General features: G+C 46.7%; 1 protein-coding gene across 1 annotated transcript in view; it reads right to left on the bottom strand.

Annotated features, from left to right (window-relative positions):
* Positions 1 to 1,712: 1,712 nt before the first annotated feature.
* Positions 1,713 to 18,025, bottom strand: part of LOC140411483 (calcium and integrin-binding family member 4-like) — a 143,322-nt gene continuing 127,009 nt past the window's right edge. Inside the window, exons 6-7 of the mRNA XM_072500575.1 lie at positions 11,111 to 11,199; positions 1,713 to 1,813 (exon numbers count right to left, since the gene is read on the bottom strand). Coding sequence (XP_072356676.1) covers positions 1,792 to 1,813; positions 11,111 to 11,199 — 111 coding nt within the window. The 3' untranslated portion in view covers positions 1,713 to 1,791. The remainder of the gene's footprint in view (positions 1,814 to 11,110; positions 11,200 to 18,025) is intronic.

The following is an 18,025-nucleotide window of genomic DNA, read 5'->3' as shown; positions in this document are numbered from 1 at the left end:
AGTTTCCTTCCACAGTCCAAAGATGAGCACGTTAAGTGGATTGGCCATGATAAATTGCACTTTAGTGTCCAGGGATGTGCAGGTTATGCAATGGGATTACAGGGATGACAGATGAGTGGACATCGGTAGAGTGCTCATTTGAAAAGTCGGTGCAGACTCGGTGGACCAAATCGCCTCCTTCTGCACTGTAGGGATTCTATGAGCCTTATTGATCAATAGTTAGAAAGTTGAACAGGTTTCTTTATTGGTCTGCAAACTTTCTGCCTAATGGGCTGCATTCTCTATTTTTGGGACCATGTCCCCACGTCGTCAGGAAAACTGTGGTCTTTTATGGCAGGAAAACTGGCGTCAAAAGGCCACAGATTTCCCGTTTTGCTGGGGGCTAGCAGGCAGCTGTCGTAGAGCTCGCAGCTTTAGCTGCCGATACTGACCCCCGCACTTCTGGGTCAGAGGCCGCGCATGCGCATGGCGGTGGCCTCCAGCGGCTGCTCCATGCTCCATGGCGGACCTGGACTGGCAAAATATTGTCTTGCATCGGCTGCTCGCGCGCCCCGGACCGCCCGCACACATTGCCCCCAGCCCCGAATGAAGCGCCCCCACCTCTGCCCGCCAAACGGCCCTCCCCCGACTGTGGCGGCCCCGGACTGAGTCTGCAGCCGCCACGTGAGGATCATGGGCGGTGAGGTCATGTTAGAACCACGCCGCCGGGAATTCGGCCGGTTGGCAACGGAGCATCACGGGACGGGCCTCAGGCAATGGCCTGAGGCGGTGGATACTCAGATACTCCATGAGTATGCCGATTTTCGGGGGGGCGGAGAATTGAAGAACTGGTGCCGCGCCCGATTTCAGCCGCAAAACCAGATTCTCCACCGCGTTGCTGAATGCGATTTCGGCGTCGGGGAGCGGAGAATCCAGCCTCATGTTCCCAATGCACCTCAACTTGGTAAACGAGTATGTCTAAGTGCAAAACCAGTAAAATCTATCCCATGCTTCTCTAGAAAAAGTCTGTATTACTTCCAGAGCGGAATGTCTTAGATTTGGCAGAGCTTGCATACATTTCACCAACCAATTTACCAAACAGTTTGAACACTCTTTAAATTTATAAATTTTCAAAGTATAATTTGAGAAAAACATGGCAAACATAGCCTCTATTGATATTCATAAAAATAAGATTATCTTACAAATAAACTTAACTGTAAATTTTTAACCATTCTGAAAAATAAAATGGTTTTGATTGAATTTTTGTTGCATGCACATCACAGTTGGTACCAGTCTAAGTGCAGTTCTTTTCGTACTTTTGGACATTACCGTTATGAGATAACAAGAAATGTATGTTTAATTAAGCTGTTAGATCAGTGGAATTGCAGAAAAATATTAGACTCGGTCGACACTTAAATAGCCTAATTATCTGTTTAGTGTAATTTTTAAGTCTATATGATTTCCAACTAATTGCGCCTTTCTCTGATAACAATGGGAATTACACAAATGATGCACACTAGCAACATAAGCATCACATTCATTATTTCATGTGTAGCAATTCCAAGAAGATGAAAAACTCCCCCATCTTCTCTGCAAGTGAAAAACAAATGACAAGTTTTGCATATATTATCCAAAATATACAAGCATGAATTGTACTCACAGGAAAACTTTATGACATTAAAAGAAAAAGCTGTGGAATATTTGACTCAATATTAATTTATTGATTCCTAACTTATAATTCTGTGAATATAATGTGTAAGTATTAAATAAGATGCCTGAAGGCTTTCCATTTCTCAACTTGTTGCTTCTTGGTCAGAAACGAATTGTAAAGGATCTAAAAAAAAGATTAAAAACAAGAATCAGTTTCAGAAACTTAATTTTTGTTGAACTATTCTCTCAGGGGATATTTAAAATTCTATATTAAACAGCAAGGGATATCTTCCACTGTACATTAATTTAAACAAAATAAAATTTAGAGTACCCAATTCATTTTTTCCAATTAAGGGGCAATTTAGGATGGCTCATCCACCTAACCTGCACATCTTTGGGTTGTGGGGGCGAAACCGATGCAAACACATGGAGAATGTGCAAATTCCACACGGACAGTGACCCAGAGCCGGGATTGAACCTGGGACCTTGGCACTGTGAGGCAGCAATGCTATCCATTGCACCACCGTGCTGCCCGTCACTGTACATTAATAGCGACAAAAAATGTTAGATATATGTAAACCGAGGAGAAAGATCAATTCATTCATCACTGACCAGAATGACATTTATTGCCCACCTCTAGTTACCCTTGAGAAGGACAATTAAACAACTAACTGAAGGAGGATGATCCACAAATCCTCATCCTCAATGATGGGGGAGCACAGCCCATCAGTGCAAAAGACAAGGCTGATGCATTTGCAGCTATCTTCAACCAGAAGTTCCAAGTGGATGATCCATCTCGGCCTCCTCCTGCAGTCTCCAGCATCACAGATGCTAGTCTTTAGCGAATTTGATTCACTTTACTTGCTATCGAGAAACAGCTGAAGGCATTGGATACAGCAATGGCTATGAGCCCTGACAACAATCCTGCAATAGTACTGAAAATGTGTGCTCCAGAACTAGTCATGCCCCTAGCTAAGCTGATCCAGTACGTCTACAACACATGCACCTTTCCGGCAATGTAAAGAATTGCTCAAGTATGTCTTAGTCATAAAAGGTAAGAAAAATCCAATCCAGAAAATTACTGTCCAATCAGTCTTCTTGTGATCATAATGATTATCAGCAAAGCACTGGAATGGGTCATCCACAGTGCTACCAAGAAGCATTTACTCAGCAGCGACCTGCACACTGATGCTCACCTTGGGTTTCACCATTCAGTTCCTGATGGACAAAAGAACTGAATCCAAGAGGACTGAGTATGGCATCAAGGAGCTCTAATAGAACTTTACTCAATGAGAATCAGGGGGAAACTCTCCACTGGTTGGAGTCGTGCCTAGCACAAAATTTGTGGTTGTTGGAGATCAATTATCTCAGTCCGGACGTTGGACATGACCTAGGCCATCTTCAGCTGTTTCTTCAATGGCATTGCCTCCTAGCTATTCACATATTAATGATTTAGATGAGGGAATAAAATGCAATATATAAAAAGTTGCAGATGTCACCAGGTTGGGTGGGTGGGTGAGCAGAGATGGATGCAGAGATCCTTCAGTGCGATTGGGCAAGTTGAGTGAGTGGGCAACTGAATGGCAGATGCAGTATAATTTGGAGAAATGCGAGGTTATCCACTTAGGTAGTAAAAGTAAGAAGGATGGCAATTATTGTATACCGGTCACTGAAGATAAACATGCAGGTACGGTAGGCGGTAAAGAAGGCAAATGGAGTATTGTGTGCAGTTTTGGTCTCCTGATCTGAGGAAGGATGGTCTTGCTCTGGAGGGAGTGCAGCAAAGGTTTACCAGTCTGATTCCTGGGATGGTGGGACTGACGCATGAGGAGAGATTGAATCAGTTAGGATTGCATTTGCTGGAGTTCACAAGAATGAGGGGAGAGCTCATAGAAACCCATAAAATTCTAACATCACTGGACAAGGTAGATACAAGGTAAATGAATACTTTGCATCAGTATTCACCAAAGAGAAGGAATTGGTAGATATTGAGTCTGGAGAAGGGTGTGTAGATAGCCTGGGTCACATTGAGATCCAAAAAGATGAGGTATTGGGCGGCTTAAAAAATATTAAGGTAGATAAGTCACCAGGGCTAGATGGAATCTACCCCAGAATACTGAAGGAGGCTGGAGAGGAAATTGCTGAGGCCTTGACAGAAATCTTTGGATCCTCACTGTCTTCAGGTGATGTCCTGGAGGACTGGAGAATAGCCAATGTTGTTCCTCTATTTAAGAAGGGTAGCAAGGATAATCCAGGGAACTACAGGCCGGTGAGCCTTACTTCAGTGGTAGGGAAATTACTGGAGAGAATTCTTCGAGACAGGATCTACTCCCATTTGGAAGCAAATGGACGTATTAGTGAGAGGCAGCATGGTTTTGTGAAGGGGAGGTCATGTCTCACTGACTTGATAGAGTTTTTCGAGGTGGTCACAAAGATGATTGATGCAGGTAGGGCAGTGGATGTTGTCTATATGGACTTCAGTAAGGCCTTTGACAAGATCCCTCATGGTAGACTAGTACAAAAGGTGAAGTCATACGGGATCAGGGGTGAGCTGGCAAGGTGGATACAGAACTGGCTAGGTCATAGAAGGAAGAGAGTAGCAATGGAAGGATGCTTTTCTAATTGGAGGGCTGTGACCAGTGGTGTTCCGCAGGGATCAGTGCTGGGACCTTTGCTGTTTGTAGTATATATAAATGATTTGGAGGAAAATGTAACTGGTCTGATTAGTAAGTTTGCAGACGACACAAAGGTTAGTGGAATTGCGGATAGCGATGAGGACTGTCAGAGGATACAGCAGGATTTAGATTGTTTGGAGACTTGGGCGGAGAGATGGAGTTTAATCCGGACAAATGTGAGGTAATGCATTTTGGAAGGTCTAATGCAGGTCGGGAATATACAGTGAATGGTAGAACCCTCAAGAGTATTGAAAGTCGGAGAGATATAGGAGTACAGGTCCACAGGTCACTGAAAGGGGCAACACAGGTGGAGAAGTTAGTCAAGAAGGCACATGGCATGCTTGCCTTCATTGGCCGGGGCATTGAGTATAAGAATTGGCAAGTCATGTTGCAGCTGTATAGAACCCTAGTTAGGCCACACTTGGAGTATCGTGTTCAATTCTGGTCGCCACACTACCAGAAGGATGTGGAAGCTTTAGAGAGGGTGCAGAAGAGATTTACCAGAATGTTGCCTGGTATGGAGGGCATTAGCTATGAGGAGCGGTTGAATAAACTCAGTTTGTTCTCACTGGAACGACGGAGGTTGAGGGGCAACCTGATAGAGGTCTACAAAATTATGAGGGGCATAGACAGAGTGGATAGTCAGAGGCTGAAGAGATGGTGTGAGGGGGAGTGTTTCATCTCCCTGGGGAATTGGGACCGGTTCTGGAGGAGGTGGGACCAGTGCAAACTGGACGAGTTACTCCTGGACAGGATTAGGACTGATGTCCTTGGGGGAGTATTTGATGGAGTGGTCGGGAAAAATGGCAGGTGGACGGGAACCTTTTCCAAGGAGTCAGAGGAGGGAGAAACAAAGACAAAAAGAAAAGACAGAATGTGCAATATAATTAACAGGCAGAGAAACCAAGGGGCAGATTCAACCAGGGCCTCAGTGAAAAATAATGGGAGCAGGACAAGTCATGCTAAAAAGGCAAGCCTTCAGAATTTGTGCCTTAACATGCGGAGCATGCAATAAAATAGATGAATTAATCGGCAAATAGATGTAAATAGGTATAAGAAAGTTGGGATTACGGAGTCATGGCTACAGGTTGACCAGAGAAGGGAAATGAACATTCAGGGGTGTTCCGTATTTAGGAAGGAAAGACAAAAAGGAAAAGGCGGTGGAGTTGCATTGCTGGCTAAAGAGAAAATTAACACAATAGGGAGGAAAGATATTGGGTGGGACACTGGACGGGCTGGCTGCGGGGAAGGGGGTCTCTGCCAGGGTTAGGGGATGGACGGTGGGGCCGGGGTGACCCTCCCATGGGAATGGGGTGATGTCTAGGCATGGACTGCCATTGCTCCTCCAAGACTGCCATCTTGCTGCGCACCCCACTGACCATCCACCTTGGCCCCTGCTTCTGCAGAGTCACACCGCTAATAATAATCTTTATTGTCACAAATGAGCCGAAATTAACACTGCAATGAAGTTGCTGTGAAAATCCTCTTGTCGCCACACTCTGGCGCCTGTTCGGGTACACAGAGGGACAATTCAGAATGTCCAATTCACCTAACAGCACGTCTTTTGGGGACTTGTGGGAGGAAACCGGAGCCCCTGGAGGAAACCCACACTGACACAGGGAGAACTTGTAGACTCCACACAGACAGTCACCCAATCCAGGAATCGAATCTGGGACCCTGGCACTGTGAAGCAACAGTGCTAACCACTGTTCTACTGTGCCACCCCGCCCCCCCGCACCACAGCTCCCACTCTCCACCCCACCACAGCCGCACCCCAGCCCCCTCCACTGCACTCCACCCTCCGACGTACCAACCCCCCAACCGGCGGCCACTCACCGGCGGGGTATGACATGGCCTGCCTAAGGGCAGCGCCAACAGTAGCCCCTTCAGGGGGGCATCGGGCAAGGGCATTATTACTGGCAAGGGCCTCACCAGTAGACGGCACCCCTGGCAGCAGAGATGGGCACCAGGGCTTGAGGCCCCCCCCGGTGCCGGGCAACAATGGGATCAGGGGTGCGGGGAACATGCGTTGTCGCAGTGCCAACCAGGCCCACTGTGTTGGTTGGCGGACCTCGTTAGGCAGGGGGGTACACACCATGCTAACATGTTTGCCTTTCACCGCCTGCAGACAATGGATATTGGAATTCAACCAGCAATGTGGCATTCCTCCTAGTCGCCGCAGCCCTGGGCAGAGATGACCAGTACTGCCTGTCATCAAGGATCTGCCGGTCCGGGCATGCTGTCTAACACTCCAGCTGATCGGGTGATATCTGCCAGATCATGGTGCAACTGGCACCACGGGGGAATGAGGGAGGACACCCTCTCCCCAGGGCCAAGGTGACGGTGGCCCTGACCTTTTACAGCACAGGGTCCTTCCAGGTGCTGAGTGGGGACCTGTCCGGGTTCTCACAGAGCACGGTGCACAGCTCCATCTGCACCATCACGGAGGCCCTATATGCCCAGTCGGCACAATATATCAATTTCAATGTGGACCGCGCCCACCAGGATGCACAGGCAGCGGGGTTCGCCGCCATCGCCGACATGCCCCTGGTCTAGGGGATGATTGATGGGATGCATGTTACCTTACAGGCACCTGCAGATGACAGGCCGATCTTCACAAACTGAAAGGGGTTACACTTGATGAACATGTAGCCGGTGTGTGACCATGAGATACACATGATGCACGTTTGCGCCCGATACCAAGGCAGTGCGCACAACCTCTTTATCCTGGCACACTCTATGGTTCCTGGCCTCTTTGAGGCGCACCCCTGGCTGGGGCTTGGCTCCTGTGCGTCAGGGGTTACCCACTGCTGTCATGGTTGATGAAGCCTATCCGGAGGCTACAGACCAACGGTAGCACAATGGTGAGCATTGTTGCTTCACAGCGCCACGGTCCCAGGCTCGATTCCCTGTCGATGCGGAATCTGCACGTTCTCCTGTGTCTGCGTGGGTTTCCCTCGAGGTGCTCCAGTTTCCTCCCACAAGTCCCGAAAAATGTGCTTGTTAGGTGAATTGGATATTCTGAATTCTCCCTCTGTGTGCCCAAACAAGGGCGGGATTCTCCCACCCCCCGCCGGGTGGGCAATCGCCGGGGGCTGGAGTGAATCCCGCCCCCGCCGGTTGCCAAATTCTCCGGCACCGGATATTCGGCGGGGGCGGGAATCGTGCCGCGCAGGTCGCCGAGCCCCCTCCCGGCGATTCTCCGGCCCGCGATGGGCCGAAGTCCCGCTGCTGGAATGCCTGTCCCGCCGGCGAGGATCAAATCACCTCTCTTCCCGGCGGGACTAGGTGGCGCAGGCGGGCTCCGGTGTCCTGGGGGGGGGGCAAGGGGGGATCTGGCCACGGGGGGGTGCCCCTACGGTGGCCTGGCCCACGATCGGGGCCGTGGGGGCACTCTTTTCCCTCTGGCCGACGCAGAAGGGACACTCCCCCTGCGCATGCACGGGGATGGCGTCAGCAACCGCTGACGCTCCCACGCATGCACGGACTTCCTCCGCCTGGCGAAATCCTTTCGGCCCCGGCTGGCGTGGCGCCAAAGGCTTTTCCCGCCGGCTGGCGGCGCGCAAATCACTCTGGCGCGGACCTAGCCCCCCAAGGTGAGGGCTTGGCCCCTAAAGGTGCGGAGAAATCCACACCTTTGGGGCGGCCCGATGCCGGAGTGGTTCACGCCACTTCATCCCGCCGGGGCCCCCCACCCCGTTGGGTAGGGGAGAATCCCGCCCCAGGTGTCGGAGTGTGGCGACTAGGGGATTTTCAAAGTAACTTCATTGCAGTGTTAATGTAAGCCTACTTGTGACACTAATAAAGATTAATATTATTTCAATGATGCCACGCAGAAACAAGGGGCTTGATCGAGCGGTGCTTGGCATCCTGACGATGCTGTTGAGGTGCCTGGACTGCTCTGGATGGGCCCTCCAGAATCCCTGGGAGGGTCTCCTTTCTGCATCGTTGTGTTCTCCACAAAATCGTGCAGCAGAGGGGCGACACGCTAGGGAAGGATGAAAGTGCGGGGATGGGCAGGACATGGGGCCCAGTCAGGCATGGGAGTCCACATAACCTATGCGCCAAGGCCAACGAGCATGGGCTGCTCTTATTGCCTCCACGTTCAACGGCTCGGGGGAGGGGGGGGGAAGGAGACTGGTCAGAGGCATGGATGCTGCAACACACGCCCATATCACTCCACCCACCTGGCCCATCCCCACACCCCGACTACTTGCCTTCAAACAACCGCGCAACCTCAAACAGACCGAATGGAACACTTCTGCAGTCAAGGGCATTCAGCCTCAGATCTTCGGGTGAGCGTTCCCCAAGGCGGCCCACAGAACGTGCAGCAACGCAGAATCACCGAGCAGAAACTGATAGCCAAGTTCCGCACGCATGAATACGGACTCAAACAGGACCTTGGATTCATGTCACATTACATTCACCCCCATCATCTGGCCTGGGCTTGCGAAATCCTACCAACTGTCCTGGCTTGAGACGATTCACACCTCTTTAACCTGTGATTATCCCTCTCTCCAGTCACACCTATAACAAGGAGAAGTGCGTATTCAACACGGACCGCTTAGCCATCCTCGGCTATGTGGTCCAGAACGGAGTTCTGGGGCCCGATCCTGACCGCATGCACCCCCTCATGGAGCTCCCCCCCCCCCACTGCCCCAAGGCCCTCAAACACTGCCTGGGGCTCTTTTCATACTACGCCCAGTGGGTCCCAAACTACGCGGACAAGGCCCGCCCACTCATCCAGTCCACCCTTTTCCCCCTGACGGCCGAGGCTCAACATGCCTTCAACCGTATTATAGCCGATATCGCCAAGGCCGCGATGCATGCAGTTGACGAGACGCTGCCCTTTCTAGTGGAGAGCGACGCATCAGATGCCGCCCTAGCCGCCACGCTCAATCAGGCAGGCAGGCCCATGGCATTCTTTACCCGCACCCCTCATGCCTCCGAAATTCGGAACTCTTCCGTCGAAAAAGAGGCCCAAGCCATCTTTGAAGCTGTGTGGCATTGGATGGCAATGTTTATGCCATTGCACATCAAAGCGAGATGGTTAGATTCTCTCTTGTGGAAATAGTCATTGCTCGTACTTGTAACATGAATGTTACTTGCTACTTATCAGCCCATGTTTAGATGTTGTTAGGTTTTGCTGCATGTGGCACAAACTGTTTCCATCAGAAAGGTGCATAAAGCCACAGCCCCAAAGGACTTTGTTGCTGCAGGCAGAGAAGTGTGACTTGGTCAGTCACAGGAAGAAGTTCATCGCGAGCAGGTCTGTGACACAGGACTCTGTGTTCTATGGGTTATTCCCAGGGACGCACACTGAGACGGACATCAACTGTGGCTGGAGAATCATGAACTTGTGCAAAACACTTTGAAATGAAAATGAAAATCGCTTATTGTCACAAGTAGGCTTCAAATGAAGTTACTGTGAAAAGCCCCTAGTTGCCACATTCCGGCTCCTGTTCGGGGAGGCTGTTACTTTTTGGTCTGCCCAAAAACATGCCGGTCTTCCAAGGAAAAGAATTGTCTTTGACCAAGTGTTACAGAATGGCACATTCCAAGGTTTAGGGTTATGCACTTAGGGGCACATTGAAGATTGGAACAGCCGCCGCAGAGATGCAATGGGGAAAGATCGTTATCGAACACCACTCAGCCATAGTGGCAATGACTCTTCTGAGAGAATATCTCCCATGCTGCTGGTAAATGCTACAGGTCATATGTGGGTTGGGTGGTCTTGCTGGATTAACAATGGCATGTTGTAGAGATAATAGATTTCAGCACAGGTTTCGGGGGCCTGTCTGCCAATTCAGGTGAATGCAAAAATAAATCTGTGACATGTTTTGAAGAAGGGCAGAAAGATTCCTGGTTTCTAGGCTAACATCGCTTTACCACCATTTTCTGTTTACAAATTGGCTACTATGCTTGCCTATAAAACATAGAACATACAGTGCAGAAGGAGGCCATTCGGCCCATCGAGTCTGCATCGACCCACTCAAGTCCTCACTTCCACCCTATCCCCGTAGCCCAATAACCAATCCTAACCTTTTTTGGACACTAAGGGCAATTTAGCATGGCCAATCCACCTAACCTGCACGTCTTTGGACTGTGGGAGGAAACCGGAGCACCCGGAGGAAACCCATGCTGACACGGGGAGAACGTACAGACTCCGCACAGACAGTGACCCAGCCGGGAATCGAACCTGGGACCCTGGCTACAGTGGCTACAATTTAAAAGATAATCATTAAGTATGAAAAACCTTTGATATTCCAAGGATGCGAAAGGCATGGAAGTTTCTTCTTTACACCAAATGATCAGAAGCATGATCCTGAGAGCTATATTACTGCAAGCTTGGTAACCCTAGAAGAACACTGGAGTTCTTTATGGGTTTACCAACAGTTTTCCTAATAAAACACTAGAGGATTGAAATTCACCGGATTCTTTCAAACCTGAGCTGGGTTACAACCGGAAAGTGGAAATTTCAGCTCCATAATAAATTTCCATTATATCAAGTCAAATAACTTCTAAATAAAGTCTTGTTTTAATAGTTTATTTTTCAAATTAACTTTAAAATCATCTGTTCATTAAAATAATTGGTATACTTGAAACCAAGGTTTATTTTCCTCTGTTTATTAGTTTGAGCAAAGATTTTGGATACAAATATTAAGTGAGTAATATTGCTTTATATACATGTTGACCTTTGTTTGCCAATTTGTTCATTTATTTACCCTTTCAGAAAATTGAAATAATATGTATCCTGCGTGCTAAGCCAATGGTTTTTTAAACAACTAATTTTTAAGGTTACTTACTTTTGAAAGTCAGGTGATCTTTCAATTACATTTTTAAATTCTGAAAATGACAACATGCCATCATTATTTAAATCTCCTTCATCCAAGATCTGTTAGGGATTTAAAAAATGGGAAAAAGGTTACAAATTGTAATTTGCTGAATTATTTAGTTTGCATACCATTCCCGTACCAGCCTCCCCGAACAGGCGCCGGAATGTGGCGACTAGGGGCTTTTCACAGTAACTTCATTTGAAGCCTACTTGTGACAATAAGCGATTTTCATTCATTTTTCACCTAATTTCTTAAATCTTGATAAATAATGTAATATACAAGAAAAGTTAATTGGAGATTTTAATAGCTTGTACTGTGAATGTGGCAGTTACATTTATCTGTTTTTTAATAAACTAATTGAAAGATAAACTGGAAACCAAATCAGTTTTTAATCATTGGACTGATTTTGAATTTGGCAAAGCAGCGAACGGATCTAACATTTTGATCATTAGACTCTAATTAGCATTGGGATTAGGCTATTGACAGATAATTGACAGAAATTTCTTCCCTCTGGTAACCAAATGCCAAATTCAACCTCATTGATCTAGCTCTGGTCCTATTTTGTCTTGTAAAGTTCCTAATGGCTTATTCATGTTTCAGTTACTCTATTCATTTACATTGGGGACTCTCTTATATAATTAACATTTCATTTGTTTGTGTATACATTTAAATTTCATTTTCAATATTCTACTATCAAAAGTGTTATTAGTTTTTGCCGACAGGTTACAGCTGTACTTCGAGAGGCTCTGGGCATTCAGCCATGACCAGTCCATCAATCACAATGTCGGCTACATGGTAAGAAGGTAGCTGAGAAGGAGGAGCTCCAATCTCTGAAAACAGAGGGAGTCAAGCAACAGCAGATCATGCTGGTTTTGTGGGATCCGTTTTGGTGAATCACCAGCTGATACTTTGTGGAGAGTGGGGGGGGGGGGAATGTGTGGATAATCATTACCCACAATATTCAGGGTGCTATCCTGATTCTACCGAGCATGTTGCCTGAAAATTCAACCTGTTTTTTCTCAAAGATAATGGTCAATATTTGTGTGTAGCATAGCTAAAGCAGCAACGTATCTGATCTGCCTGTCCTTCGGCCCATCTTGTCTCCGCCGGTCAAAAACAACCACCTAAGTATTCTAATCCCATTTTCCAGCATTTGGCCCATAGGCTTGTATGCCTTGGGAACACAAGTGCACATCTAAATACTTCATAAATGTTATGAGGGTCTCTGCCTCCACCACCCTTTTCAGGCAGTGAGTTCCAGACTCCCATTTCTGGGTGGAATTTTTTTCTCTCTCATCCCCTCTAAACCTCCTGCCTCTTGCCTTAAATTTATGCCCCTTGTCATTGATACCTCCACCAAGGGGAAACATTTCTTCCTGTCTACTCTATCGATTCCCCTCATAATTTTATACACCTCAATCATGTCCCCCCTCAGTCTCTTCTGCTACAAGGAAAACAACCCCAGTCTATCCAATCTCTCCTCATAGCTAAAACTCACCTACCCAGGCAACATCCCGGTAAATCTCCTCTGCACCCTTTCCAGTGCTATCATATCCTTCCTATAATGTGGATTCCAGAATTACACACAATACTCTAGCTGTAACCTGACCAATGTTTTATACATTTCCAGCATAACTTCCCTGCTCCTAAACTCTATGCCTCGGCTAATCAAGGCTAGTATACGATATGTCTTCTTAACCACTGTATTGAGTTGCCCTGCTACCTTAAGGGACCAGTGTACATGCACACCAAGTTCCCTCTGATCCTTGGTGCCTCCCAGGGTCCTGCTATTTATCATGTATTCCCTTGCCTTGTTTCTCTTGCCCAAGTGCATCACCTCACACTTATCCAGATTGAATTTTGTTTGTCACTGATCAGCCCTTCTGACATGCCTGTCCAAATCCTCCTGTAATCTAAGGCTACACCCCTCACAATTTACCAGCCCACCAATTTTCATATCATCTGTGAACTTACTGATCAACCCTCCTCCATACCTAAATCATTTATATAAACCACAAACAGGAAGGGGCCCAACACTCATCCTAGCAGGACCCCACTGGACAGAATCATAGAATTTACAGTGCAGAAGGAGGCCATTCAGCCCATCGAGTCTGCATCGGCCCTTGGAAAGAGCAACCTATTTAAGCCCCACACCTCCACCCTATCCCCATAACCCCACCTAACCTTTTTGGACACGAAGGGCAATTTAGAATAGCCAATCCACCTAACCTGCACATCTTTGGACTGTGGGAGGAAACCAGAGCACCCAGAGGATACCCACGCACACACGGGGCGAACGTGCAGACTCTGCACAGACAGTGACCCAAGCCGGGAATCAAACCTGGGACCCTGGAGCTGTGAAGCAACTGTGCTAACCACTAAGCTGCCATGCTGACACAGGCTTCCATTCAGAAAAACCCCTTGACCATCATCCTGTGCTTCCTGACACTCAGCCAATTTTGGATCCAATTTGCCTTCTTTCATTGGATCCCATGGGCTCTTCATTTCGACACCTTTCAATCAAGGTGGTGAGACATGACCTCTCCTTAAAAAAAAACTATGCTGACTGTTTTTGATTAATCCCTGGCTTCCCAAAAGCAGATTAATTCAGTCTCTCAGATTTGCTTCTAATAGTTTTCCCACCACTGAGATTAGCCTGGCAGGCCTGTAGTTTCCTTGTTTATCCCTTCTTTCATTCTTGAAAAGTGGTTCCACATTGGCTATCCTCCAGTCCTTCGGCACCTCTCCTGTGGCCAGAGTGGAATTGAAAATTATTGCCAGCATCCCTGCTATTTCCTCTCTTGCCTCACTTAACAGCCTGGGCCTGGAGATGTATCTACATTTTAGTCTGCCAGGCCACTCGGAACCTCCTCTTTGTCGATATTAATTTCTTTAATTTTATCACATTCCTCTCCCTGATTTCTAAACCCACACCGGGAAGAGGCAATTCTGGACTTGGTGATGTGTAATGAGGAAGACTTCTAGGGAACTTAAGGTGAAGGAACCGTTAGGGAGCAGTGACCACAATATGATAGAATTTACCCTGCAGTTTGAGAGGGAGAAGCTGCAATCAGATGTAGCGGTATTACGATTAAATAAGGGTAACTACAAAGACATGAGGGAGGAGCTGGCCAGAGTTGATTGGAAAAGTAGCCTAACAGGGAAGACAGTGGAACAGCAATAGCAGGGGTTTTGGGGGGTTATTAGGGAGACACAACAGAAATTCATCCCAAGGAGGAGGAAAGATGCTAAGGGGAGGACAAGGCATCCATGGATGACGAAGGATGTCAAGGACAGCATAACAAAAAACATACTAAGTGGTGAGGATTAGTGGGAAGCCAGAGGATTGGGAAGCCTTTAAAAGTGAGCAGAGGACAACTAAAAAAGCAATAAGGGGGGAGAAGATGAAGTATGAGTGCAAGCTAGCTAGTAATACAAAGGAATAGGAAGAGTTTTTAAAAAATGTATAAAAGGTAAGAGAGAGGCAAAAATATATATTGGACCACTGGAAACTGTGGCTGGAAAAGTAATAATAGGAAACAAAGAAATGGCAGACGAACTGAATAGTTACTTTGCATCAGTCTTCACGGTGGAAGACACTAGTGGGATTTGAGAGCTCCAGGAGAACCAGGGGACAGAGGTCCCTTTAGTCTGAGATTGTGTCCTCTGTTTCTAATTTTTCCCACAAGTGGAAACATCATCTCCACATCCACTCTATCCAGGCCTCTCTGTGTCCTGTAAGTTTCAATAAGATCCCCCCTCATCCTTCGAAACTCCAACCAGTACAGACCCAGAGTCCTCAACCGTTGCTCATACGACAAGCTCTTCATTCCAGAGATAATTCTTGTGAACCTCCTCTGGGCCCTTTCCAAGGCCAGCACATCCTTCCTTAGATACGGGGTCCAAAACTGCTCACAATACTCCAAATGGGGTCTGACCAGAGTCTTATATAGCCTCAGAAGTATATCCCTGGTCTTGCATTCTAGCCTGCTTGACATGAATGCTAACAATGCATTTGCCTTCCTAACTGCCGACTGAACCTGCACATTAACCTTAAGCGAATCGTGAACAAGGACTCCCAAGTCCCTTTGTGCTTCTGATTTCTAAGCATCTTCTCATTTAGAAAATAGTCTAAGACTCCATTTCTCCTTCCAAAGTGCATAACCTCACACTTTTCCACATTGTATTCCATCTGCCACTTCTATGCCCACTCTCCTAGCCTGTCCAAGTCCTTCTGCAGTTCCTCAATATTCCCTGTCCCTCTGCAGATCTTTGTATCATCTGCAAACGTTTTTTTTAAAATATATTTATTCTCCTCCTTTTTCACATTTTCTCCCAAATTTACACCCACCAATAATAAACAATAAGCAGTATTGAATACAATGTCAATCCCCATATCAACAACAACAATCCCATCCTCTCACAAAACCCCCAAGCAGCAGCCCGCATGTCAAATAACAAAAACGAATCAGGGATCGCCCATAGTCACCATTAACACTTATAGTCCCCACCGCCCCCTAATGTTCGAATTATCCAATTCTTGAAAGTGCATAATGAATAACGCCAATGAATTGTAGAACTCCTCCATCCTCCCCCTTAGTTCAAACTTAAGCTTCTCAAGAGTTAAGAATTCCAACAGGTCCCCCGCCATGCCAGGGTACAGGTGGACAGGTTGCTCTCCATCCCAACAGGATCCGCCTTCGGAATCTCCTATGCGGCACCTTGACAAAGGCCTTCTGGAAATCTAAATAAATCACATCCACTGGTTCTCCTTTGTCTAACTTCCTTGTTACTTCCTCAAAGAACTCTAACAGATTTGTCAGAAATGGCCTCCCCTTGACAAAGCCGTGCTGACTCAATCCTATTTCACCATGCACTTCCAAGTATTCTGCAATCTCATCTTTAATAATGGACTCTAAAATCTTACCAATGACCAAAGTCAGGCTAACTGGTCTATAATTTCCCGTCTTCTGCCTCCCTCCCTTCTTAAACAGGGGTGTTACATTAGCCCCTTTCCAGTCCTCTGGGACCCTTCCTGTGATTCCTGAAAGATCAGCACCAATGCCACCACAATCTCCTCAGTTATCTCTTTTAGAACCCTGGGATGTAGTCCATCCGGTCCAGGGGATTTATCCACCTTCAGACCTTTCAGTTTCCCCAGAACCTTCTCCTTAGTAATGGTCACGGCATTCACCTCTGCCCCCTGGTTCTCCTGGAGCTCTGGCATCCCACTGATATCTTCTACCATGAAGACTGATGCAAAGTAACTATTCAGTTTGTCTGCCATTTCCTTGTTTCCTATTATTACTTCTCCAGCCACAGTTTCCAGTGGTCCAATGTCTGTTTATGCCTCTCTCTTACATTTTATATATTGAAAAAAACTCTTCCTATCTTCTTTTATATTACTAGCTATCTTGCACTCATACTTCATCTTCTCTCCCCTTATTGCTTTTTTAGTTGTCCTCTGCTCGCTTTTAAAGGCTTCCCAATCCTCTGGCTTCCCACTAATCCTTGCCACTTTGTATGTTTTTTCATTAGCTTTTATGTTGTCCTTGACATCCCTCGTCAGCCATGGCTGCCTTGTCCTGCCCTAAGCATGTTTCCTCCTCCTTGGGATTAATTTCTGTTGTGCTGCCCAAATAACCCCCAAAAACTCCTGCCATTGCTGTTCCACTGTCTTCCTGCTAGGCTCCTTTTCCAATCAACTCTGGCCAGCTCCTCCCTCATGTCTTTGTAGTTACTCTTATTTAATTGCAATACTATTACATCTGATTGCAGCTGCTCCCTCTCAAACTGCAGGGTGAATTCTATCATATTGTAGTCACTGCTCCCTAAGTGTTCCTTCACCCTCAGTTCCCTAATCAAGTCTGCCTCATTACACATTACCAAATCCAGAATTGCCTGTTCCCTAGTAGGCTCTCTCCAAAAAAAATCTCATAGACATTCCACAAATTCCTTTTCTTGGGATCCACTACCAACCTGATTTCTAGTCCACCTGCATATTGAAGTCCCCAATGATTATTGTAATATTGCCGTTTTTTATTGCCTTTTCTATCTCCTGATTTATTTTCTGCCCCACATCCTGACTACCGCTAGAGGTCCTGTACATAACTCCCATCAGGGACTTTTTACTTTTGCAATTTCTCAACTCTACACACAGAGATTCTATGCCTTCTGATCCGATATCGCTCCTTGCTATCGATTTAACTTCATTCCTTACTAACAATGCAACCCCACCCACTTTGCCCATGTGCCTGTCCTTCCGATAGGACCATATCCTTGGATATTTAGATCCCAGCCCTGATCACCTTGCAGCCACGTCCTTTACCCTATACCCCTATTAATAAAGCCCAGAATACTTTATGATTTATTAACTTCTCTCTCGACCTGTACTGCCAGATTCAATTATCCATACACATATACACGCAGGTTCCTGTTCCTGCACCCCGTTAAAAGATTTTACCCCATGTTTTATCTTGTCTCTCCACATTCTTCCTACCAAAATGCATCTCCTCACATGTTTCCACGTTGAACTTCATTTGGCACCTATTTGCCCACTCCATCAACTTGTCTATGTCCTTTTGAAGTTCTCCATTGTCCTCTTCACAGTTTGTAATACTTCCAAGTTTTGTGCCATCCACAAACTTTGAAATTGTCCCCTGCACATCAAGATACAGATTATTAATATATATATGGAAAAACAAGGGTGCCAATACCAACCCATGGGGAACACCACTACAAATCTTCCTCCAGCCTGATCAATATCCATTAACCATTCCTCTCTGCTTCCTATTATTCAAAAAAAGTTTGTATTCTTGTTGCTACAAGCGCTTTAAATCTGCAAACTATAACTTTTTTCACAAGTCCGCTGTATGGCATTCTATC

The sequence above is a fragment of the Scyliorhinus torazame genome, chromosome 4 (assembly GCF_047496885.1).
Source record: "Scyliorhinus torazame isolate Kashiwa2021f chromosome 4, sScyTor2.1, whole genome shotgun sequence".
Lineage (NCBI taxonomy): Eukaryota > Metazoa > Chordata > Chondrichthyes > Carcharhiniformes > Scyliorhinidae > Scyliorhinus > Scyliorhinus torazame.
The sequence above is the reverse complement of the archived record's forward strand: the minus strand, read 5'-3'. Positions and strand labels throughout refer to the sequence as shown.